General features: G+C 44.0%; 2 protein-coding genes across 3 annotated transcripts in view; one reads left to right on the top strand and one right to left on the bottom strand.

The window, feature by feature from the left end:
- Positions 1-1,107: 1,107 nt before the first annotated feature.
- Positions 1,108-4,556, bottom strand: im:7136021 (uncharacterized). 2 transcript variants are annotated; one of them, XM_014209965.2, is made up of 4 exons: positions 3,690-4,556; positions 3,202-3,408; positions 2,054-2,273; positions 1,108-1,870 (listed from the first exon to the last, which is right to left on the bottom strand). In XM_014209965.2, exons 1-4 carry the CDS (start codon positions 4,363-4,365, stop codon positions 1,666-1,668), a joined length of 1,308 nt encoding a protein of 435 aa, XP_014065440.1. In that variant the 5' UTR covers positions 4,366-4,556; the 3' UTR covers positions 1,108-1,665. The 2 variants fall into 2 exon arrangements, with proteins under 2 accessions (XP_014065440.1, XP_014065517.1); XM_014210042.2 differs by having other exon boundaries at positions 4,324-4,556.
- mis18bp1 (MIS18 binding protein 1) overlaps positions 3,972-24,174 on the top strand; it is a 22,039-nt gene continuing 1,836 nt past the window's right edge. The window contains exons 1-15 of the mRNA XM_014209872.2: positions 3,972-4,082; positions 4,491-4,601; positions 4,980-5,835; positions 5,945-6,076; positions 6,204-6,493; positions 6,697-6,770; positions 6,879-7,003; positions 12,312-12,402; positions 14,795-14,904; positions 15,065-15,231; positions 15,872-15,950; positions 17,369-18,380; positions 18,645-18,817; positions 19,915-20,054; positions 21,998-22,143. Coding sequence (XP_014065347.1) covers positions 5,088-5,835; positions 5,945-6,076; positions 6,204-6,493; positions 6,697-6,770; positions 6,879-7,003; positions 12,312-12,402; positions 14,795-14,904; positions 15,065-15,231; positions 15,872-15,950; positions 17,369-18,380; positions 18,645-18,817; positions 19,915-20,054; positions 21,998-22,143 — 3,287 coding nt within the window. The 5' untranslated portion in view covers positions 3,972-4,082; positions 4,491-4,601; positions 4,980-5,087. The remainder of the gene's footprint in view (positions 4,083-4,490; positions 4,602-4,979; positions 5,836-5,944; positions 6,077-6,203; positions 6,494-6,696; positions 6,771-6,878; positions 7,004-12,311; positions 12,403-14,794; positions 14,905-15,064; positions 15,232-15,871; positions 15,951-17,368; positions 18,381-18,644; positions 18,818-19,914; positions 20,055-21,997; positions 22,144-24,174) is intronic.

Here is a 24,174-nt window from a genome sequence, read left to right as displayed (position 1 = left end):
TTGTTGATTTCTATAAGTAGGAAGTTGCCTCGCTGTGAAGATGATTGAAGAAATTGCTTCTGCCAAATTCTTCACTTATATTTGAGCTATACATTTAGTATTTTAGAATGTATTATTAATGATGCTCATATTGTCAGATTTTCCAGCTTGTGCTGCAAATTATCTGTGACCTTGTTGAAAATATTTATGTCTCTGTTAATGTTGTCTTTTAAAGAGCTCAAAATGCAAAACAAATTGCAGAATAAGGCCAATATAATGAACTGATAAATCAGATGTGGGCTCATCTGAACAACGAGTCATTTCTGTTCTCTCCTGTGCCTCATGTTGTGAAGACATTTTGTCTTGCTGACTACCCCACAGTGTGATGGATGGTTTGACCTTGCTGAATGCTAGATATTTCAGAGCTTCAATAAACCGTGAAACTCAGAGGGGATTGTGCCACATTACATTCAACCCCTGTGAAACAGAAACTAACTAACCTTTACAATGAACTTTGAACTTTTTTTTTTAACAAAGACGTGGACAGAGTGGAAGCCCATCTGAAGAGGGCGTTCATCTTCTGAGTGTGCATTTAACAGCACGGTGCTTGTTTCCTTCTATCAAACTGAGTGGAACTACACGTTTCAGACAAGATTGTAGGTGCAATTCAAGGTTATGGGTTGAATTCCTACAGGGATCACAGACACATACTAAAGATGTATGCACCATTTGCTAAGTGGTATACATTAGTGTTATAAGATGATTCTAAACAGCATGAGAGCAACATTGCATTCTAAAAGAGCGTCAGTCCTTTATGACCAAATAGCCAGAATGACGAGTGCACGCTACAGGTAAATACATCCCAACTTCTGATCATAATGGCACGTTGTGGGAGGGTGAACTACCCGATAAACTACACATCTGTGGGTGACAACAAAGGTATCAAATGAGAAGTGTGCATACATTTTTGTCCTTCATTTCACTTGTCAAGGCACTTCCTAATTCAATTCAACACAGGTGGGATATGTGGAGGGGTATGCAGCTTTTGAAATGCATCTCTCTGGACCATCACAAAGTTAGCAATGCAATGTGCTCCAACAGGCAACAGGAAGTTATTGACAGACCGACTCTTTGCCATGTGTGTTTACTGCCCTCTTGAGGCAACACAGTAGAAGACGGGATGAGGTACACAATCACTGGAGACTCAACACATCAGTTCAATAGTAGTTGTGTTCAACAAGAGAGCTTTCAGTAGTTCAACTGTAACATGTTTCTTTAATCAATCTTAAAACGGATAAGCTAATTGTATTGTCAATTGTATTTTCTTTCGTCCAAAAAGTTGTTTTTGTGCAGAATCATTTATTCTGTTTAACCCAATCAAGGGTACACAACAGATTCAAACAAGAAGTATTGCATAAAATGGCATAAAATGGCTGTTCCTGTGTTATGAACTGTTTGTTGTTTTGCTCTATACAAAGAGTCTGTTGACTACTGACCTCAGAGGTATTGACTTACTAAACGTCCTCATAATTTCAGCTGTTTCCTTATTTTGCATCAGCCAAGTTGGCATCGCAAACGTACATCAAATTATGAGCAAGCAGTTTTGTATAATTTCACATGTTAAACATGTGCTGTTGAAAACATGGTCTACAGTCTACCAGTTTTCACTTCCTCTTAGTCGTAATGTTAGTAGTGAGTACAGTAGCAGGCTGTGGGATCTCTCGGGCCCAGAGAATGGATGATTTGGGTTCTGTGGTTGGTCAGGACCTGCAGCTTGTGGATCAGCTGCAGAAGGTGAGGACTAGGACTGTGTGCATCAAGGATCTCCAACTGCTCCAAATGCTTCAACTGTTGGAGGCTCAAGAACTCCCTCTCTGGTACATTGTAGTGTCTGAAAGAGTGGAATAGAAAAGTATGTCAGTATATCTGCTTGGCTTAGATTAATGAGTCAACCCTTTGGAAAATGTGCACATTAGTTACTTAACATGTAGACACTTAATTAGGAGTTCACCAGTAACTTATTACTACCTCTGGGTTCGTACCACAACACAGAAGTCAGATGTTAATATCTCACCGCATTTTAAGGGTCATGAGCTGGGGGAATAGTTTGGGGATCTCTCCGATGCTGCTGCTGCTGCTGTTATAGCTGCATGGATCAAAGTGCAGAAACAAGAGGCCTGAAGCCTGTTTCCCTAGAGCCTTCATGTCCTTCTGCTCCACCATCACCCGCTGCAGAGTTAAACTGGTCACTGTGTTGGGAATGGAGTGAGCATAAGCACTGACGGGATGGCCTTCTGGAAAACAAAACATAGGACAGTCAAACATCTCCAAATGAAGCCACAGGACAGTCAGGACTCCATACTGCTGCCCCGTAACCCCACCAACTGTCAGACTCCATACTGCTGCCCCGTAACCCCACCATCTATCAGACTCCATACTGCTGCCCTGTAACCCCACCAACTGTCAGACTCCATACTGCTGCCCCGTAACCCCACCATCTATCAGACTCCATACTGCTGCCCCGTAACCCCAACTGTCAGACTCCATACTGCTGCCCCGTAACCCCACCATCTATCAGACTCCATACTGCTGCCCCGTAACCCCAACTGTCAGACTCCATACTGCTGCCCCGTAACCCCACCATCTATCAGACTCCATACTGCTGCCCTGTAACCCCACCATCTATCAGACTCCATACTGCTGCCCTGTAACCCCACCATCTATCAGACTCCATACTGCTGCCCTGTAACCCCACCATCTATCAGACTCCATACTGCTGCCCCGTAACCCCAACTGTCAGACTCCATACTGCTGCCCCGTAACCCCACCATCTATCAGACTCCATACTGCTGCCCTGTAACCCCACCATCTATCAGACTCCATACTGCTGCCCTGTAACCCCACCATCTATCAGACTCCATACTGCTGCCCTGTAACCCCACCATCTATCAGACTCCATACTGCTGCCCCGTAACCCCACCAACTGTCAGACTCCATACTGCTGCCCTGTAACCCCACCATCTATCAGACTCCATACTGCTGCCCTGTAACCCCACCATCTATCAGACTCCATACTGCTGCCCTGTAACCCCACCAACTGTCAGACTCCATAGTGCTGCCTCGTAACCCCACCAACTGTCAGACTCCATAGTGCTGCCTCGTAACCCCACCAACAGTGCATGACATGGAAAACGCTAGTTTGGCAGCTGGCGAATCACATACTTGCAACGTTGAGAACTGCCAGTTGAGGGAGTTCCCTCAGCCATGTTTTCAGGTGGCACCTGCTGGGATCCACGTCCCTGTCTCTGTAGTCCACAGCTAGACTCTGCAGGGAGGGGAGGCACTTCAGCGCCTCTTCAGGTAAGGTGGGGTCCATGTAGTCAAGAAGCTCCAGACTGGTCAAGCCTGGTTGCCCGACCTGTGGATCTTCTAAAGACAGATTTTGTCATTGCTGAATTTAATAACTTAAAATGTATGATGATATAGGCTAGTACAGACATTTAACCATATATCAACATGGACTTCACACACTAGCTAGAACATAGGCCTATGGAGTAGCCTAATCAAGCTTGTGAAAACCATGTGGCAAGCTATGCTTAGCTAATCATTCACTGTTTCACCAATGTTTTGTATGAGTAGTAAAAAAGAAACTCAGGTACTGTACAATCAAAAGCTGTTGTCTTGCGTCGTAACTTTGCGAAGTGCCTCACCTGGAAATGTATTTGTTTTAGAAATACTAAAATAATCATCTGGGAGAGAACCATGTTGTGTTCCCATTTTCAAAGACAGATGCTTCAGATGTGGCAAGCACTTAAGCATTAGGTGGAATGTCTGTCTTGGGATAGGATGATTGCCTTCGTGATAGAGTAGAAACGTCAGATGGGAGAGCTTTGAGACAACACTAATAATATCTGATCTTGGAGCACAGTGCATCTCGCACACACTAAAATGAGTCACTTGCTGCAGAGGCACTATTGCGTCAGACAGTCCCTGGCCACAGCGACACCTGCGAATAGCCAGCCTCTTCAAGTTATGAAATTGCTTGAGAATTTCAAAGGCTTTCACGTCGAAACAATGCTCCACGGCTATTGTGGTGAGCCAAGGTAGGGATAGGGCAAGCTGTTTCCATTCTTTCAAACTTGCCTTCTGTACAACAACTGAGCTGATTTTCCTGCGGCGAAGAGTTGTCCAGAACTGCGAGGTGTAGGCACACAGCTTTTTAAGCACCACTGTGTTGCCTTTCCAAAGAGACCAGTGGTCAACCATTTTTTTGAAATATTTACAGCATGATCTAATGTTTAGTTTGTCTGTTGTTGACAGATATCCAAACACGTGGACCCATACCTCTGATGGTAGTTGTGCAGCTCCCACCGTACGAAATGCCATATCTAAGCAATTGCTGCAATGTTGTTCTTCTTTCCTGCAGGCATTCGCATGAAAAATTGTTTAACAGTAAACATCCCAGTACATTATAGGACTATAAGAGCACATTTTGTTTTTCTTTTTGGCAGCACGTTCTAAGGCCATCTCGGTGAACGGAAGTTGTTTGCGGAAGTGACGCATTTGAAATCGCCGTCCAATCACGCGACATTCGAGGGAAATTCAAATTATGGATCTCTGCGGTGAGTAACGTTAGTTAGCTAACTTTTTGCGATTTTACAGTTTATAATCAATGCATACATTCACAAATAGTATGTGATATAGAATACATATTGAATAAATCCGGAGTAAGCGCCAACCGAATAATTGACCTTTGAAACGGCATATGTCATTTTAGCAGCAAGCTGGCTAACGTTGTTAGCTGGTTATCCAGTCGTAGGCGTTCAGATTTTAGCTAACGTTAGCTAGCTAGTTAGTAGCTTGCTGGGTAAACTAGCTGCTGGTCACTGTGTTACTACCTCGTAATTCAAAGACAGTACGATGTAAGCTATAGCAGCCAGCTAGCCTAGCATAACTAGATTCCAGCAAATAAATAATTATCTTCTGTTTCCCCCCCATAGAAACCAGCAATCAATGGACCATTTTGAAATGATCAGATCGTGGTTGCATTAGCTAGCTAGTTTACTTCAGTGGCTCCAGTTGACATTCCTCTACATATCGTGAAAAACATGTTTACTCCGTCTAGACACAACAGAGAAGCAACTTATTTTCATGAAGAAGACCCAGTTGGTAGAGATCGAATTATTTTCCCTGCATTGAAGGCTTTTAGGACAAGCGAGCTGACATCCAGGGAACTCGTTGAAAGCCCAGCAAAGGTATTTGCGAGGATGAAAGCAAAAGTACATGCAGAGATAATACCGGTTGAGAACGAGAGGACCAAAACGCCTAACCCCGTGAGAGAAAAACATGTCCAAAAAAAGCGAATCCAAGAAGAACATGGTGGAGTAATGAACTCGCCTAGAAAACGACATCAGCATTGGGTGAACTATGAACAAAAGGAAACCGAGGACCTTGAATTCACTTCTGAGGCAGAGGCTCTGACTCTTTCACCTTTTCAATCGCCAAGCCAGGGTTTGACACATTCACACTTTATGGTCCACCCACAAGACCTTCAACGACAGTCACCATTGAAAGACATGGGTAGTAGTGCGTTCAAGCCAACCAACATAAATGCACAAAAGCAAGGCCCAGCTCTGGATGCTTTCTCAACAAAGTCCCAAAGGAAAGCTTTGTCATACCCGCACACTCTGCTCAGCTCAAATGACACCCAACAACCAGCACCCCTCAAAGACTTCAAAAATGCCTCCCAGACAACCAACATACCTACACCAGTGACAAGGTCGAAGTCAATGGAAGATTGCAATGGAAAAATTAAATTTGGGTCACACAACATTGTACACGATGAATCATTTTTCAGTAAGTTGTTTCAATTATCCTCAGTTATTGTGTCAATCAAGGTTGCTTGGTTGTCAGAATACTTTACGACTTTGAGAAGTAAAATGATTTGTTTCTGTTTTCTGCACAGGGTCCACAGTTGTTTTGGATAGACTGCCATGCCTGGATTCTAAAGCAAATACGTTTGCTCTTCTGAAAGAGAGAAGGCGAAAAAGGGACCAACAAGGTTATCAAGTGAGCAGCCCACAGGATCCCATGAAAGGTGACAGCTAGAAATGTAGAGTAGGGACTGTTCTTCTGATTCTAATGACTCAAACACCATAAGTTAACTATTATCAACGTGTGATGTTGACTCAACAAACAAAACATCAACCGCTTTCTCTTTACAGGATGTGAGCACAGGGTGTCGGCCCCTGCACAACCCGCCGGGGGCACCGGAGAGGACGCCAGTGTGAACGTGACCTGTAGTGTGCCCACTGGTCTATCAGAGACCAGCGTTCCGTTGAGGCCAGATGCCGACCTCAGTCAGTGTGAGTTTTACTGTGACAAGCCTCCCACCAGGCCCTTCCCAGACCTGGTGCACGACCCCCTCCTGCAGGTCTCACCGAAGATCTCCATCCCCAAGAAGCAGGAGGCTGTATTCCAAGCCAAGCACCTAGCAGAGTCCACTGGATCCAATGTAAGTAGATGGTCTTGATGATGCTGCTTCCTTTGGATTTGTAGGCTGATGACTGGTGCTGTTTCCTCTGAGTTTATTGCTTTTAGCTTTGTATTTTTGCTGGGAGGTAATGTTTTCTTGTATGGCACTTAAGTTTTCTATCAGGACTTTGCATATCCATAGATATCTACCTATATAACTATTTCATGTCTATTGTTTGATAGGTTACAGGGATTCACCTTAGACACTGGCTCCTGAAGAGTAGGAACGACAGGTTTTATGTGGATGGTGTCCGTGAGTAAGTAGAATTGGTTTCTCGGAATCATATGAAGTTCACTAAGACATTATTTTTGTAAAAGCAAACATTGATTCACTTACTTAGTCTGCTTCTATGCTTTCCACCAAGGGACAACAAGATGCCCTGGCACAGCAACCTCATCGCAAAGCGAATCTCAACCAAACACCTGAAGACTGCTTCTGGCAGCATTTACATCCTGGTGGGAAAAATGTCCCCGGATTTCAGCGGAACTCGTAAGTCAGAAATAATCAGCCATTTTGGAATATTGGGAAAGTGAGACTCCAGAAATATTGGGACAGTGACACATTTCTTTGTTTTGGTTCTGTACTCCAGCACTTTGGATTTGAAATGAGATAATGACTGAGGTAAAAGTGCAGGCTCAGCCTTCATTTTGGGGTATTCTCATCCATATTGGATGAAACGTTTAGAAATTATAGCAATTTTTGTACATAGTCTCCCAGTTTTAGGAGACCAAAAGTATTGGGACAAATTCGCTTATGTGTATTAAAGTAGTCAAAAGTTTAGTATTTGGTCCCATATTCCTATCAGGCAATTACATCAAGCTTGTGACTCTACAAACTTGTTGGATGCATTTGCTGTTTTGGTTGTGTTTCAGATTATGTTGTGCCCAATAGAAATGAATGGTATATAATGTATTGTGTCATTTTGGAGTCACTTTTATTGTATACTGAACAAAAATATAAACAATATGTAAAGTGTTGCTCCCATGTTTCATGAGCTGAAAAGTTCCAGCATAGTTGAAAGATGAGGCGTTGAAATCCTAAAATGGTGTCCAGAAGAAATAGGTGGGATGAGCCGAGGGATAAAATGACAATCAAAAATAAACATTGAAAAAATAAAAATGATGACACTAAGAATGAAGGGTGTTAGATCCAATGCCTGTTTGGGGTATTTTGTGTCGATGCCACGGAAGCGCTCACACACACATGTAAGTAGTGGCACACACAGTTAGCCTTGCTGTTTTAATTTGATCTTTGATGGCTTTTGTTTTACATTGTTATTTTGTTGTTCTTGCCTCTCTTTTTTTCTCTTTCTTTTAATGGTGGTTGGCACATCAGGGGGTAGTTTGTTTGGGCGGGGATGGTGGTTCGGAGGGGGACAATGCGCTGAGCTCCAAAAGTATTGGGACAGTGACACATTTTGTTGTTGTTTTGGCTCTCTACTCCTGCTCTTTGGATTTGAAATTATACAATGACTAAGAAGTTAAAGTGCAGACTGTCAGCTTTCATTTGAGGTAGATTTTCATCCATCTCGGGTGAACCGTTTAGAAATTACAGCACTTTTTGTACATAGATTCGAATTAGGGACTATCTAATCGAATAGAATCCACTGATTCCGAATTGAAGATAAATGCTTTTGCTAAGAGTATTAATATATTATCGATTTACTGACCAGTCTCTCCAAATCTCCCAACAATGCTATTTCGAGGGTTAATTTTTATATTAATGTAATGCTATTTCAGCCATTCCTGAACCTGAGACCAGAAGCAGGCTACCTTAGGGCAATACCAGAACAAATGGTCTATTGATTCTGTATCCTCACAACAAATGTGAGGATGTCATTCAGCCTGGAATCGAACCAGGGACTGTAGTGATGCCTCTAGCACTGAGATGCAGTGACTTAGATCGCTGCGCCACCTGGGAGCCCGTTGTTGCATTAGTCTTAATTCAAAATGGATGAAATAAAATAAAAATCTCACTCATCTACACACAATACCCCATAGTGACAAAGTGAAAGCATGTTTCACTTTTGGCAACGATTACAGCTTTTTGGGTAAGTCTCTAAGAGCTTTGCACATCTGGATTGTACAATTATTTTCTTTTTCCAAATTCTTCACGCTCTGGCAAGTTGGTTGTTGACCATTGCTAGACAGCCATTTTTAAGTCTTGCCATAGATCAACATTTTAAGAATAAAGTCGGAGTTATATTTCAAGATTAAAGTAGGGGATTTGGTTAACTGTATGCCTCCCTGGCTCCCTGTTGCTGTGTGTGCCACCATTTGAAATGCCTGCAGTTAGATAACCTGGTGAAACTATACTTTAGTAACAAAAATACTTTCTCTTCTAGCACAAAATAACCATATTATTAGAGGTAGGACTATTAGGAGCTGGAAGAAGTTGTGCCACAGATTATTTTCAGGAGGAGGAACCACACGGATGAGGTAGAGACTGGTTGGTTTTGTATGTATGTGGTTGGTGGGGTCTAATACACTTGTTCAAACAGGTGTCACACACACACTGTATCCCCAAAGCAATACCATTCTAACGGCCATGGCGCATTGTCAGACTGCAAAGAGACATGGAGTTAAGTGTATCAGTCCCTGTTATGTGCCCTTTGAATTTGCTACAATGTTATCCTCAATCCCCTGCATATGCCAACACCGTGCATAGTATATTTGAGAGAGTAACTGCTAGGACAACGAAAGGTTAACTTATAAATGTGTGTATAATGGCATGGTGTTTTTATATAGGCTCCGTACTCCAATGCAGCAGTGTCATAGGCCTGTGATTTATTATCTTGTTAATGTAGGTCACGGATTGTGTAGAGAAGGATTGGTGCGTTGCCATCGGGCTCAAGGGCTGCACCCAAACCCCTGTCATGCACTTTCCATACCCACGGGGCAGGGGTTTGGGGTATAATCATGAAACGTAAAATGACTAACAGCCAACTGGTCTAGCCACTAGCCTCCTATAAGGTGAACCAGTGGTTATCTAAATGAGTGGTATAGCAGAGACAAATGGCCTAGAACGGAGACGAGGGCCCTGTTTTGGGATCCTTGAAGACATCACCGATAGATGGAGAGTAAAAGGAGATATTAGGTCATGTCAGATCAGTGATTTATTTCTTTATAGCCTATCATCATTTATCTAATAGGCTTATATTTAGACCAATGATTATTTCAGGAAAAGGAGAATCCATCCATGAATATATTCAAACAGCGCCTCAGATTAGCTGGTTTGCTCATGCAGGAGTGGTACTTGAGTTGCCTTCTCCCACAGTCACTTGTGTAAAACCTTTGCTTCATTGTTCGTTCCTCCTGCAGCGGTTGGGTAGGTACTTTCACTTGACCACTGTAACGTAAGATTAGCCTACAGGTTAAAGTACTCAATCGAGTGGGCCACTATAGGTTTATAGTGTGCTGAAAATAGCGGTGTTTTGTTGTGAATTTGGAAAGCAGTTTGACATGGGACACATACAGTTGAAGTCGGAAGTTTACATGCACCTTAGCCAAATACATTTAGACTCAGTTTTTCACAATTCCTGACATTTAATCCTAGTAAAAATTCCCTGTTTTAGGTCAGTTAGGATTACCACTTTATTTTAAGAATGTGAAATGTCAGAATAATAGTAGAGAGAATGATTTGTTTCAGCTTTTATTTCTTTCATCACATTCCCAGTGGGTCAGAAGTTTACATACACTCACTTAGTATTTGGTAGCATTGCCTTAAACAATTTAAACTTGGGTCAAACGTTTCAGATAGCCTTCCACAATAAGTTGGGTGAATTTTAGCCCATTCCTCCTGACTGAGCTGGTGTAACTGAGTTGGATTTGTAGGCCTCCTTGGTCACATACGCTTTTTAAGTTCTTCCCACACATTTTCTATAGGATTGAGGTCAGGGCTTTGTGATGGCCACTCCAATACCTTGACTTTGTTGTCTTTAAGCCATTTTGCCACAATTTTGGAAGTATGCTTGGGGTCATTGTCCATTTGGAAGACCCATTTGCGACCAAGCTTTAAATTCCTGACTGATGTCTTGAGATGTTGCTTCAATACATCCACATAATTTTCCTCCCTCATGAAGCCATCAATTTTGTGAAGTTCACCAGTCCCTCCTGCAGCAAATCACCCCCACAACATGATGCTGTCACCCCCGTGCTTCACGGTTGGGATGGTGGTCTTTGGCTTGCAAGCCTCCCCCTTTTTCTTTCAAACATAACGATGGTCATTATCGCCAAACAGTTCTATTTTTGTTTCATCAGACCAGAGGACATTTCTCCAAAAAGTACAATCTTTGTCCCCATGTGCAGTTGCAAACCGTAGTCTGGCTTTTTTTATGTCGGTTTTGGAGCAGTGGCTTCTTCCTTGCTGAGCGGCCTTTCAGGTTATGTCGATATAGGACTTGTTTTACTGTGGATATACAGTAGATACTTTTGTACCTGTTTCCTCCAGCATCTTCACAAGGTCCTTTGCTGTTGTTCTGGGATTGATTTGCACTTTTCGCACCAAAGTACGTTCATCTCTAGGAGACAGAACGCGCCTCCTTTCTGAGCGGTATGACGGCTGCGTGGTCCCATGGTGTTTATACTTGTGTACTATTGTTTGTGCAGATGAACGTGGCACCTTCAGGCGTTTGGAAATTGCTCCCAAGGATGAGCCAGACTTGTGGAGGTCTACAATTTTTTTACTGAGGTCTTGGCTGATTTCTTTAGATTTTTCCATGATGTCAAGCAAAGAGGCACTGAGTTTGAAGCTAGGCCTTGAAATACATCCACAGGTACACCTCCAATTGACTCAAATGATGTCAATTAGCCTATCAGAAGCTTCTAATGCCATGACATCATTTTCTGGAATTTTCCAAGCTGTTTAAAGGTACAGTCAACTTAGTGTATGTAAACTTCAGACCCACTGGAATTTTGATACAGTGAAATAATCTGTCTGTAAACAATTGTTGGAAAAATTACTTGTCATTCACAAAGTAGATGTCCTAACCGACTTGCCAAAACTATAGTTTGTTAACAAGGAATTTGTGGAGTGGTCGAAAAACGACTTTTAATGACTCCAACCTAAGTGTATGTAAACTTCCTACTTCAACTGTACACATGGTTTCCAGGATCCCAAGAGAATTCCCATTATGCACAGATTTTTTGCAAGGTGTTCGTCTAGGCTACGCAGCAGAGCGTTGTAGTGAATTCTGAGGACAGACTGACAGTGACAACTGTTTGAACCAGTTTATTAGACCATTGCATTGTTAGCCAAGTTTGCCATGGAATCGGTATATCAGAAATCAATTTTTTTGCAATCAGTGTGGCGCAACATCCTGGTCCTCAAAGGAAACTGGTATACTCTATTTATGCTATTTTTATTCCTCCGCCAGTTTTGATCCTTTATATTGTACAGACAGACCAGTTCCCTGCCTCCTCCCACTGCCACTTGCCTCCTCCATTTTTGGGTTAGTGCTGTAACCAGTTGGTTGTAATCTTGGATTAAGCAGTCCTTCCCAAACATTTCCAATAACTCCATGTAAGACAACTCTACCATTCCAATTTTAATTAAAAAACGAAGTATCCTTCTCAAACATATTTTACATAAATACAGGTCTTTCATCAACCACTACATTTGAGTTCAACCATAATATTAGTATTTTCTGGGTGATTGCATTTTAATTGTAATCAGCTCTGTATTGCCTGTTTCAGAAAGAGATACTTTAAACAAGGTTTTATTTTCAATGAACCCGAAAATGAGAACTGTCAATCTGCATAAATCTTTTCTTGTTTTTTGTGCCTTTCTCCTTGACCAGAACTCCCAAAGTGGCTGTTGAAGAAGTTTCTCTTTGGCTTTCCAAAGAATTGGAAGAAATACCTTGAGCGCTTTTTGTCAGAGCTGGAACGGTAAGTTGTGTCACTGTGGTCAGGGCCGTTTGTATCAAGCGTCTGCTGATCTAGGATCTGGTCCCCCTGTGACCGAAAAGGTAAAACTGATCCTAGATCAACACTCCTCCTCTCAGATGCTTTATACAAATGGCTAATGATGGGGGGGGGATCGGTAAATTACTTATATTGTTTTCAACCGTATCCACTTATTTTTGCGCTAGTCAGCTGTACCTGCACCAAAACTGTGAGTGAGACCTTTAAATAAGTCAACATTCACAAAGCCCCAGGACCAGAATTACCAGGATGTGTACTCAGAGCATGTAGTAAGACCTTTAAACATGTCAACATTCACAAAGCCCCAGGACCAGAATTACCAGGATGTGTACTCAGAGCATGTAGTAAGACCTTTAAACATGTCAACATTCACAAAGCCCCAGGACCAGAATTACCAGGATGTGTACTCAGAGCATGTAGTAAGACCTTTAAACATGTCAACATTCACAAAGCCCCAGGACCAGAATTACCAGGATGTGTACTCAGAGCATGTAGTAAGACCTTTAAACATGTCAACATTCACAAAGCCCCAGGACCAGAATTACCAGGATGTGTACTCAGAGCATGTAGTAAGACCTTTAAACATGTCAACATTCACAAAGCCCCAGGACCAGAATTACCAGGATGTGTACTCAGAGCATGTAGTAAGACCTTTAAACATGTCAACATTCACAAAGCCCCAGGACCAGAATTACCAGGATGTGTACTCAGAGCATGCGCTGACCATTTTCAAGCTCTCCCTGAGCCAGTCCTTAAAACCTTTGTTTCAAGCAGACAACCATAGTCCCTGTGCCCAGGAACGCCAAGGTAACCTGTCTAAATGACTATAGCCCGTAGCACTCACATCTGTAGCCATGAAATGCTTTGAAAGACTTGTCATGGCTCACCTCAACACCATCCCAGAGACCATGGACCCACTCAAATTCAGATACCGCACCAAAAGATCCACAGATGACGCAATCTCTATTGCACTCCACACTGCCCTTTCACACCTGGACAGAAGGAACACCTATGTGAGAATGATGTTCATTGACTACAGCTCAGTGTTCAACACCATAGTTTCCTCAAAGCTCATCTCTAAACTAAGGTCCCTGGGACTAAACACCTCCCTCTGCAACTGGATCCTGGACTTTCTGATGGGCCGCCCCCAGGTGGTGAGGGTAGGTAACAACACATCCACCATGCTAACCCTCAACTCAGGGTTGCATGCTTAGTCCCCTCCTGTACTCCCTGTTCACCCACGACTGCACGTCCACGCACGACTCAAACAACATCATTAAGTTTGCAGACACTACGATGGTAGGCCTGATCACAGATGACAATGAGACAGCCTATAGGGAGGAGTTCAGAGACAACAACCCCCCCCTCAATATTAGCAAGACAAAAGAGCTGATCGTGGATTACAGGAAACGGAGGAGCAAGCACGCCCCCATTCAGATCAATGAGACTAGTGGAGCTGGTCAGGAACTTCAAGTTCCTTGGTGTCCACATCACTAAGGCCCTATCATGGTCCAAACACACCAACAGTCGTGAAGAGGGCATGGCAATGCCTATTTCCCTCTCCTGAGGCTGACAAGATTTGTCATGGGACCTCCGATTCTCAAACGGTTCTACAGCTGCACCATTGAACATCCTGACTGGTTGCATCACAGCCTGGGATGGCAACTGTTCGGCAAAATTGTCCAAATCCAGCCACATAGACTGTTCCCTCTGCTTCCGCACGGCAAGCGGTACCAGAGCGTCAAGTCTGGGACCAAAAGGCTCCTGAACAGCTTCTACCCCTAAGCCATAAGACTGCTGAAGAGTTAATCAAATGGCCACCCAGGCTATTTACATTGACCCCCCCCTTATTTTATTAGTTTTTGCACATGTTCAATGTACACTCACTGGATTCTAACCACACACTCACTGATACTCCAACACACACATGGACAGACACATTCCTTCACACTCTTCATACTCTGCTGCTACTATGCATAGTCATATTACCTCGACTAACCGGTGCCCCCACACATTGACTCGGTACTGCTACCCCTTGTATATAGCCTTGTTGTTATTTTATTGTGTTACTATTTTTCCTTTTAGCTTATTTAGCACATTTCTCATACCTAAAGAAAAAAAAACTCTACATTGTTTAAGGGCTTGTAAGGAAGCGTTTCACGGGAAGGTCTACACCTGTTGTATTCGGCCTATGTGACAAATACATTTAATTTAATTTGAAAGCTCCTTTATTTTTCTTCATCGCTTGTTCTCCATTTTATTTTAAAAGAAAATCTTCTCCCTTCGGGCTACTCAGGTTTAACGCTGTAGTCATATCTGTTAACATTTAGTCTTTCTGTTGGGTCTTCAAATTCAGTTCAGAAGGTAAAAAGGGGAGCAACGCCCTGATAACACCCCAGAACCAAAACCACCTCTCCACCAAGACGCAGGACAACGCATCCCAAAAGCTAAATGCCCCTAAGAGATGTGAGTCGAAAAGTTGTCATCACAAATGCTCACTGTATTTATACTGGTAGTACATGTCTGTTGTTTTCATCAAGATGCGATTCATTGGTATTTCTCTGTAGAGACATTCTTCCTGTTTGTTTAATCTTCCTGTTTATGTTTAATCTTCCTTGTCCTGCAGCTGTTCTTCGCAGTGCCACCAGTGCGGTGAGCAGTGCTAATGTTTCCCGGAGTGGCCGCCTTATCAAAACCCCTCTGGAGTACTGGAAAGGGGCCAGAGTCTTCGTGGATAGCGACATGAACGTCACCATTCATGGGGGTTATGACAATTCGTCTATGCTTTACTCTGTAAGCTGCTGTTCCATGGTCCTCTGCTTAAATTAGTCTTCTGTTGTAGAGCACCGTATCCCCAGCCATTCCACCTATTCTATGTATTGTTGTTCTAACACACCTGAGTCCACTAATCACCAAGCCCCTTCATTAGTTGAATCAGGTGCTCTAGTTGTGGAATACATCCAACACGTGGAACGGCTGGGTGTAATCAGAGGTTTGGGACACCCTGCATCCCACTGCTGCTTTGACTCTGAATCGAAGTAGGGTTGGTCCTGGTCAGTCCCTGGATGAGGGCCAGTAGGAGGCACTCTTTCCTCTGGTCTAAAAACAAATATCCCAATGCCCCAGGGCAGTGATTAGGGACATTGCCCTGTGTAGGGTGCCGTCTTTCGGATGGGACGTTAAACTGGTGTCCTGGCACTTATCGTAAGAGTAGGGGTGTTAACCCCGGTGTTCTGGCTAAATTCCCAATCTGGCTCTCATACCATCATGGTTACCTAATCATCCCCAGTTTCCAATTGGCTCATTCATCTCCCCTCTCCCCTGTAACTATTCCCCATGTCGTTGCTGTACATGAGAATGTGTTCTCAGTCAACTTACCTTGTAAAATGAAGGGAAAATAATTAATTTACATGCTAATTCCCTACTTTCTCAGCAAGTCAGCACACCTGTAGCCAGAGTACTGTTAGACGGACCACCAAAACCGGCCAAGGTTTTCTTACCTCCAGCGAAAGGTATGTTGATCCCCTGCTGAAAAAAAAAAGTATTCGATCCCCTGCTGATTTTGTACGTTTGCCCACTGACAAAGAAATGATCAGTCTATAATTTTAATGGTAGGTTTATTTGAACAGTGAGAGACAGAATAACAACAAAAAAATCCAGAAAAACGCATGTCAAAAATGTTATAAATTGATTTGCATTTTAATGAGGGAAATAAGTATTTGACCCCCTCTCAATCAGAAAGATTTCTGGCTCCCAGGTGTCTTTTATACATGTAACGAGCTGAGATTAGGAGCACACTCTTAAAGGGAGTGCTCCTAATCTCAGCTTGTTACCTGTAAAAAAGACACCTGTCTACAGAAGCAATCAATCAATCAGATTCCAAACTCTCCACCATGGCCAAGACCAAAGAGCTCTCCAAGGATGTCAGGGACAAGATGGTAGACCTACACAAGGCTGGAATGGGCTACAAGACTATCGCCAAGCAGCTTGGTGAGAAGGTGACAACAGTTGGTGCGATTATTCGCAAATGGAAGAAACACAAAATAACTGTCAATCTCCCTCAGCCTGGGGCTCCATGCAAGATCTCACTTCGTGGAGTTGCAATGATCATGAGAACGGTGAGGAATCAGCCCAGAACTACACGGGAGGATCTTGTCAATGATCTCAAGGCAGCTGGGACCATAGTCACCAAGAAAACAATTGGTAACAAACTACGCCGTGAAGGACTGAAATCCTGCAGCGCCCGCAAGGTCCCCCTGCTCAAGAAAGCACATATACATGCCCGTCTGAAGTTTGCCAATGAACATCTGAATGATTCAGAGGACAACTGGGTGAAAGTGTTGTGGTCAGATGAGACCAAAAATGTAGCTCTTTGGCATCAACTCAACTCGCCGTGTTTGGAGGAGGAGGAATGCTGCCTATGACCCCAAGAACACCATCTCCACCATCAAACATGGAGGTGGAAACATTATGCTTTGGGGGTGTTTTTCTGCTAAGGGGACATGACAATTTCAGTGGGACAAAATCTCTCCTGAGATGTGTGCAAACCTGATGGCCAACTACAAGGAACCTCTGACCTCTGTGATTGCCAACAAGGGTTTTGCCACCAAGTACTAAGTCATGTTTTGCAGAGGGGTCAAATACTTATTTCCCTCATTAAAATGCAAATCAATTTATAACATTTTTGACATGCGTTTTTCTGGATTTTTTTGTTGTTCTGTCTCTCACTGTCTTCAAATAAACCTACCATTAAAATTATAGACTTATCATTTCTTTGTCAGTGGGCAAACGTACAAAATCAGCAGGGGATCAAATACTTTTTTCCCTCACTGTATATACACAAGCCTTGGAATGCATTTATCCTCATATTCCAGCTGCAAGAAAGATGGGGTCTACATTGTATTTGACAGTGTTATGTTGTGTTCTACAGAGCGGCTGCGAGGTGACACTAGTGAAGAGGAGACAATGCCTCTGAGAAAGGTGAAGGCTTATCACAGGCCTTCGAGGTCGAAGCCAGAGGAGAACTCCCCTCACAGGGCCCTCGAGTCTCGGTGGTATAAGGCTGAAGACAACGCCCTTTCCAGGGTCCCCAAAAGGCCCAAGAACGCCAGCCCAGAGCCTCACAGGTCCATGTCTTTGGAGAAACCCTCTCACAGGACCCGAGGAAGACCCAATGAAGCCAGTCCCAGCTCTCAGTGGTCTAAGCCTGAGAACCCCTCCACCAAGGGTTCAGGCAGGCCCAAGAGGGTCAGCCCAGCATCTCAGAGGTCCAAGTCTGAAGTGATCCTCTCTCCCAAGCTCCAGGGATTGCCCAGGAAGACGGGCCAAAGATCTTGGAGTGCAACGGCGCCGGCCGCGTACACAGACCGTGCCCCGCAATCCCTGACCCCTCCACGTCGCTATCTCCGGGGCGCTAACAAACAGCGCAACGACGACTCGGACAACGCCAATACATCCTCAGAGCTGTTACCAGGGAAACAAGTCAAGCGTTCAGAAAAAGTAGACCCTCCGAGAGTGCTTGATTTGCCAAAGACGAGGGTCCGTCCTCAGACGCTCCCAGCGAAACTCCGGGATGACATTGTGACGGCGAGGAGCTACCCACAGAGGCTGACGCGGAATAGGAACGTTCAGTACGTTGGTCACAGTACTGACGGAGAGTCCCAGTCTGATGACGACTTCACACAGAAGAAAAAGCCCAATGCAGTCAAAACGGGACCCATAAAGCCACGGGGTACAATGACACGTGGAAGGGTTCCGGAAGATTCTCAAACAGCATCGGGTGGTTCGTCGACTTCCCAGGGCGACTGTAAGAGGAAATTGAGTAAAAGGGCCAGCCCGCAGACACTGAGAGGAAAGGGCAGCAAGCTCCTCAGGGTTCAGCAGAGAGAAAAGGAAGAAAATGGAGATCAGTGGACAGAGGCAGAACTGTTGAGACTACATGAGTAAGTTTGCTACAGTTGTCTTCAAAGTGGTATTATGTACAAACAAATGGCAGTGAGCAGCCAAATGACTATAATATAGTAGACGAGAAAGCATGTCATCACTTGGTTTACTCAACTCTGGTTAAACAATAGTCTCCTTATATAATGTACAATGTTGAAGAAAAGTTTCAAATTAGCTAGCATGTTTAAAATGTGTGCAACGTGCCTAGTTTATACAGAAACAGGAGTGTATGTCAACTTCCTGTGTGTACGTTTGGCTTTCAGGGCTGTGACGTCACTTCCTAAACACACTTCTGACTTCTGGGTGAACGTTGCCATGGAGGTGGGCAGCCGTTCAGCTGAGGACTGTCAGAAGCAGTACAATGCCCAGGCCCCCACTTACTTGGCACCTTCCAAGGCCACCAAGAAAAGAGAAGTTCTGCAGAAGAGGGAGCCAGGTAAGTTACCTTGTCTAGCATTTTTATCCTTAATAAATCCATCAAGGCATCTTGATGTGTTAGTCTAGGTCTCCCATCCAAGCTCTAACCAAGACAACCCCTGCTTAGCTTCTGTGATTTACACATTTATTTTTAAATGTTAAATCACAATCTGTCCATTCAATAAGAATTACAGAGAATTTATGTATTATGGATCCCCACTCTTCCTGGGGTCCAGCATATTTAAGGCAGTTACCGTAAATTCCGGACTATAAGCCGCAACTTTTTTCCCAGCTTTGAACCTCGCGGCTTAAACAATGACGCGGCTAATATATGGATTTTTCCCGCTTTCACATTTTTTTTCTTAAAAAAAACACATTCTGTGAAGTGCTCAGTTTTTTGGTGGGATGAAGCTTTCATTAGACCAATGAAATTGCCAAACGGGTTAAGGTCAAACAACTTTTTTGTTTATTGTTTAGATTAAATCGAGCACTCTCAAACTTCCCATCATTCTGATTACGGTAGTCATTTTGTCACCCTCATCATGGCAAAGACACGGAGAAATGCATATGATGCAGCTTTCAAGTTGAAGGCGATTGATCTGGCTGTTGGAAAAGGAAATAGAGCTGCTGCACGGGAGCTTGGTCTTAATGAGTCGATGATAAGACGTTGGAAACAGCAGCGTGAGGAATTGACTCAGTGCAAAAAGACAACTAAAGCTTACTGCTAATTTTTTATTTTTTGTTACAAGCCGTGTTTCGTTAAAGCCTGTGTAAAGTTCATTGGTTTCAATGTACCGGTAGGCACCTGCGGTTTATAGACATGTGCGGCTTATTTATGTTCAAAATAAATATTCAGTGGGTGCGGCTTATATTCAGGTGCGCTTAATAGTCCGGAAATTACGGTATACAATTTTAAAACATTACAATACATTCACAACAGATTTCACAACACATTAAGTGTGTGTGTTTTCAGGCTCCTATTCCACTACCACATATCTACAACACAAAATCCGTGTGTACAGTGTGTATGTTATTTTGTGTTTGTATGCATGTGCCTATGTTTGTTTCTTCACAGTCCCCGCTGTGACAATGTCATATATTATATTTGAACTGTAGTGGTGGAACCACCCCGGATAACCGCAAGGAAGGGCACACTGAAGCGGAAGCAGCAGGTGCGAAACCTCCTGGACCACATGCCCAAAGACGACCACGATGACATCTTTAACAGCTCGCCCATGCAGAACAAGCGGGTGAAGGTGTGTTTCCGCCTGGGGTGCACCATTTCCACCACTCAGCAATGTTGCCGTTTTTTGAAGTTCTTTTGGAAAATATTGCTTATATGCACATTATGTGGTGCTGGAGGTCAAAGAATACATTCAGCAAAATTCAAAAGTTTCTGCACACATTGTAGAAATAATAGTGAAGACATCAAAACTATGAAATAACACATGGAATCATGTAGTAACCAAAAAAAGTGTTAAACAAATAAAAATATATTTGAGATTCAAATAGCCTTTGCCTTGATGACAACTTTGCACACTCTTGACATTCTCTCAACCAGCTTCACCTGGAATGCTTTTTCAACAGTCTTGAAGGAGTTCCCACATATGCTGAGCACTTGTTGGCTGCTTTTCCTTCACTCTGAGATGGTTTGGGATGAGTCGGACTGCAAAGTCGGGGGATTGTGGAGGTCCGGTCATCTGATGCAGCACTCCATCACTCTCATTTTTGGTCAAATAGCCCTTGCGCAGCCTGGAGATGTGTTGGGTCATTGTCCTATTGATAAACAAATGATAGTCCCACTAAGCCCAAACCAGATGGGATGGCATATCGCTGCAGAATGCTGTGGTAGCCATGCTGGTTCAGTCTGCGTTGCATTCTAAATAAATCAGTGTCACCATCAAAGGACCCCCACACCATAACACCAACTCCTCCATGCTTTACGGTGGGAAATACACATGCGGAGATCATCCGTACCGCGTGTCACAAAGACACGGTGGTTGGAACCAAAAATCTCCAATTTGGACTCATCAGACCAAAGGACAAATTTCCACCGGTCTAATGTCCATTGCTCATGTTTCTTGGCACAAGCAAGTCTCTTCTTCTTATTGGTGTCCTTTAGTAGTGGTTTCTTGGCAGCAATTCAACCATGAAGGCCTTATTCATGCAGTCTCCTCTGAGCATGAGATGTGTCCGTTACTTGAACTCTGAAGCATTTATTTGGGCTGCAATTTCTGAGGCTGGTAATTCTAATGAACTTATCCTCTGCAGCAGAGGTAACTCTGGGTCTTCCATTCCTGTGGCGGTCCTCATGAGAGCCAGTTTCATCATTGCACTTGATGGTTTTTGAGACTACATTTGAAGAAATGTTCAAAGTTCTTGACATTTTTTGACTGACCTTCATGTCTTTTACTAAAGTAATGATCAACTGTCGTTTCTCTTTGCTTATTTGAGCTGTTCTTGCGATTTAATATGGACTTGGTCTTTTACCACATAGGGATATCTTTTGTATACCACCCCTACCTTGTCACAACACAACTGATTGGATCAAACGCATTAAGAAGGAATGAAATTCCACAAATTGAATTTTAACAAGGCACACCTGTTAATTTAAATGCATTCCAGGTGACTACCTCATGAAGCTGGTTGAGAGAATGTCAAGTGTGCAAAGCTGTCAAGGCAAAGGGTGGCTATTTCAATCTCAAATATAAAATATATTTTGATTTGTTTATTTTTTTGGGTTACTACATGAAGCAGCCAACAAGTGCTCAGCATTTGTGGGAACTCCTTCAAGACTGCATTCCAGGTGAAGCTGGTTGAGAGAATGCCAAGCGTATGCAAAGGGTGGCTACTTTGAAGAATCTCAAATTAATTTTGATTTGTTTAACGCATTTTTGGGTTACTACATGATTCCGTATGTGTTATTTCATAGTTTTGATGTCTTCACTATTATTCTACAATGTAGAAAATAGTAAAAATAAAGAAAAACCCTTGAACAAGTAGGTGTTATAAAACCTTTTACCGATAGTGTAGAGAGAGATTGTCATGTTGCTTTCTTGTGCAAAATGTATATTTAAACAGCAGCTGATAGATTGCTTGGGTACCAAATTGATATTTCAAGACAGCCGACAGCTTAACATAAATCTTGTAGCAGTCAGAAATGGAGTGCCAGAACTGAATGTGCCCTCTTGTGAATTAGTTGCCCACAGTGTCTCCCAATGGGAAAGAAGATGTGTTCATGGACTCTGCGCACGACCCACAAACCCCCAGCTCATCAAGATTCCCATCAGTGAAAACTCCTCAGTGTCTCCACATCACCCCCGGCATGATGGGCTCTGTGAACAGGTAAACGCTCAGTTGGTATAGCATGGTGACCCTGGCCTGATGGGCTCTGTGAACAGGTAAACGCTCAGTTGGTATAGCATGGTGACCCTGGCCTGATGGGCTCTGTGAACAGGTAAACGCTCAGTTGGTAGAGCATGGTGACCCTGGCCTGATGGGCTCTGTGGACAGGTAAACGCTCAGTTGGTAGAGCATGGTGACCCTGGCCTGATGGGCTCTGTGAACAGGTAAACGCTCAGTTGGTATAGCATGGTGACCCTGGCCTGATGGGCTCTGTGAACAGGTAAACGCTCAGTTGGTAGAGCATGGTGACCCTGGCCTGATGGGCTCTGTGAACAGGTAAACGCTCAGTTGGTATAGCATGGTGACCCTGGCCTGATGGGCTCTGTGAACAGGTAAACGCTCAGTTGGTATAGCATGGTGACCCTGGCCTGATGGGCTCTGTGAACAGGTAAACGCTCAGTTGGTATAGCATGGTGACCCTGGCCTGATGGGCTCTGTGAACAGGTAAACGCTCAGTTGGTATAGCATGGTGACCCTGGCCTGATGGGCTCTGTGAACAGGTAAACGCTCAGTTGGTATAGCATGGTGACCCTGGCCTGATGGGCTCTGTGAACAGGTAAACGCTCAGTTGGTATAGCATGGTGACCCTGGCCTGATGGGCTCTGTGAACAGGTAAACGCTCAGTTGGTATAGCATGGTGACCCTGGCCTGATGGGCTCTGTGAACAGGTAAACGCTCAGTTGGTATAGCATGGTGACCCTGGCCTGATGGGCTCTGTGAACAGGTAAACGCTCAGTTGGTATAGCATGGTGACCCTGGCCTGATGGGCTCTGTGGACAGGTAAACGCTCAGTTGGTATAGCATGGTGACCCTGGCCTGATGGGCTCTGTGGACAGGTAAACGCTCAGTTGGTATAGCATGGTGACCCTGGCCTGATGGGCTCTGTGGACAGGTAAACGCTCAGTTGGTAGAGCATGGTGACCCTGGCCTGATGGGCTCTGTGGACAGGTAAACGCTCAGTTGGTATAGCATGGTGACCCTGGCCTGATGGGCTCTGTGAACAGGTAAACGCTCAGTTGGTATAGCATGGTGACCCTGGCCTGATGGGCTCTGTGAACAGGTAAACGCTCAGTTGGTATAGCATGGTGACCCTGGCCTGATGGGCTCTGTGAACAGGTAAACGCTCAGTTGGTATAGCATGGTGACCCTGGCCTGATGGGCTCTGTGGACAGGTAAACGCTCAGTTGGTATAGCATGGTGACCCTGGCCTGATGGGCTCTGTGAACAGGTAAACGCTCAGTTGGTATAGCATGGTGACCCTGGCCTGATGGGCTCTGTGAACAGGTAAACGCTCAGTTGGTATAGCATGGTGACCCTGGCCTGATGGGCTCTGTGAACAGGTAAACGCTCAGTTGGTAGAGCATGGTGACCCTGGCCTGATGGGCTCGGTGAACACAGTAGTGACATGGTGGTGCCCATCTGGTAGAGCATGGTGACCCTGGCCTGATGGGCTCGGTGAACACAGTGGTGACATGGTGTTGCACATCTGGTAGAGCATGGTGACCCTGGCCTGATGGGCTCGGTGAACACAGTAGTGACATGGTGGTGCCCATCTGGTAGAGCATGGCCCTTGCAATGCCAGGGTAGTGGGTTCAACACATCTGAAATCAGGCTACCTGATGGGACTTCTGATAAATGCAGAAAATCGCCAATCAAAATAAACGTTCTACCACAGTGACCATGTTATTTTTGCGAAGCCTATTTGATTCTTTACGTTTATGTGAAAACTATTTCTAAGATGCGTACTTTGTTTTTCCGAACTCACTTCACTTGCGCATAAACACGGAGTGTACAAAACATTAGAAACAGCTGCTCTTTCCATGAGACTGACCCGCTGAAAACAATGATCCCTTATTGATGTCACCTGTTAAATCCACTTCAATCAGTGTAGATGAAAGGGAGGAGACAGGTTAAAGAAGGATTAAGCCTTGAGACAACTGAGACATGCATTGTGTACGTGTGCCATTCAGA

This window comes from Salmo salar, chromosome ssa01, assembly GCF_905237065.1.
Source record: "Salmo salar chromosome ssa01, Ssal_v3.1, whole genome shotgun sequence".
Classification (NCBI taxonomy): Eukaryota; Metazoa; Chordata; class Actinopteri; order Salmoniformes; family Salmonidae; genus Salmo; species Salmo salar.
The sequence above is the reverse complement of the archived record's forward strand: the minus strand, read 5'-3'. Positions and strand labels throughout refer to the sequence as shown.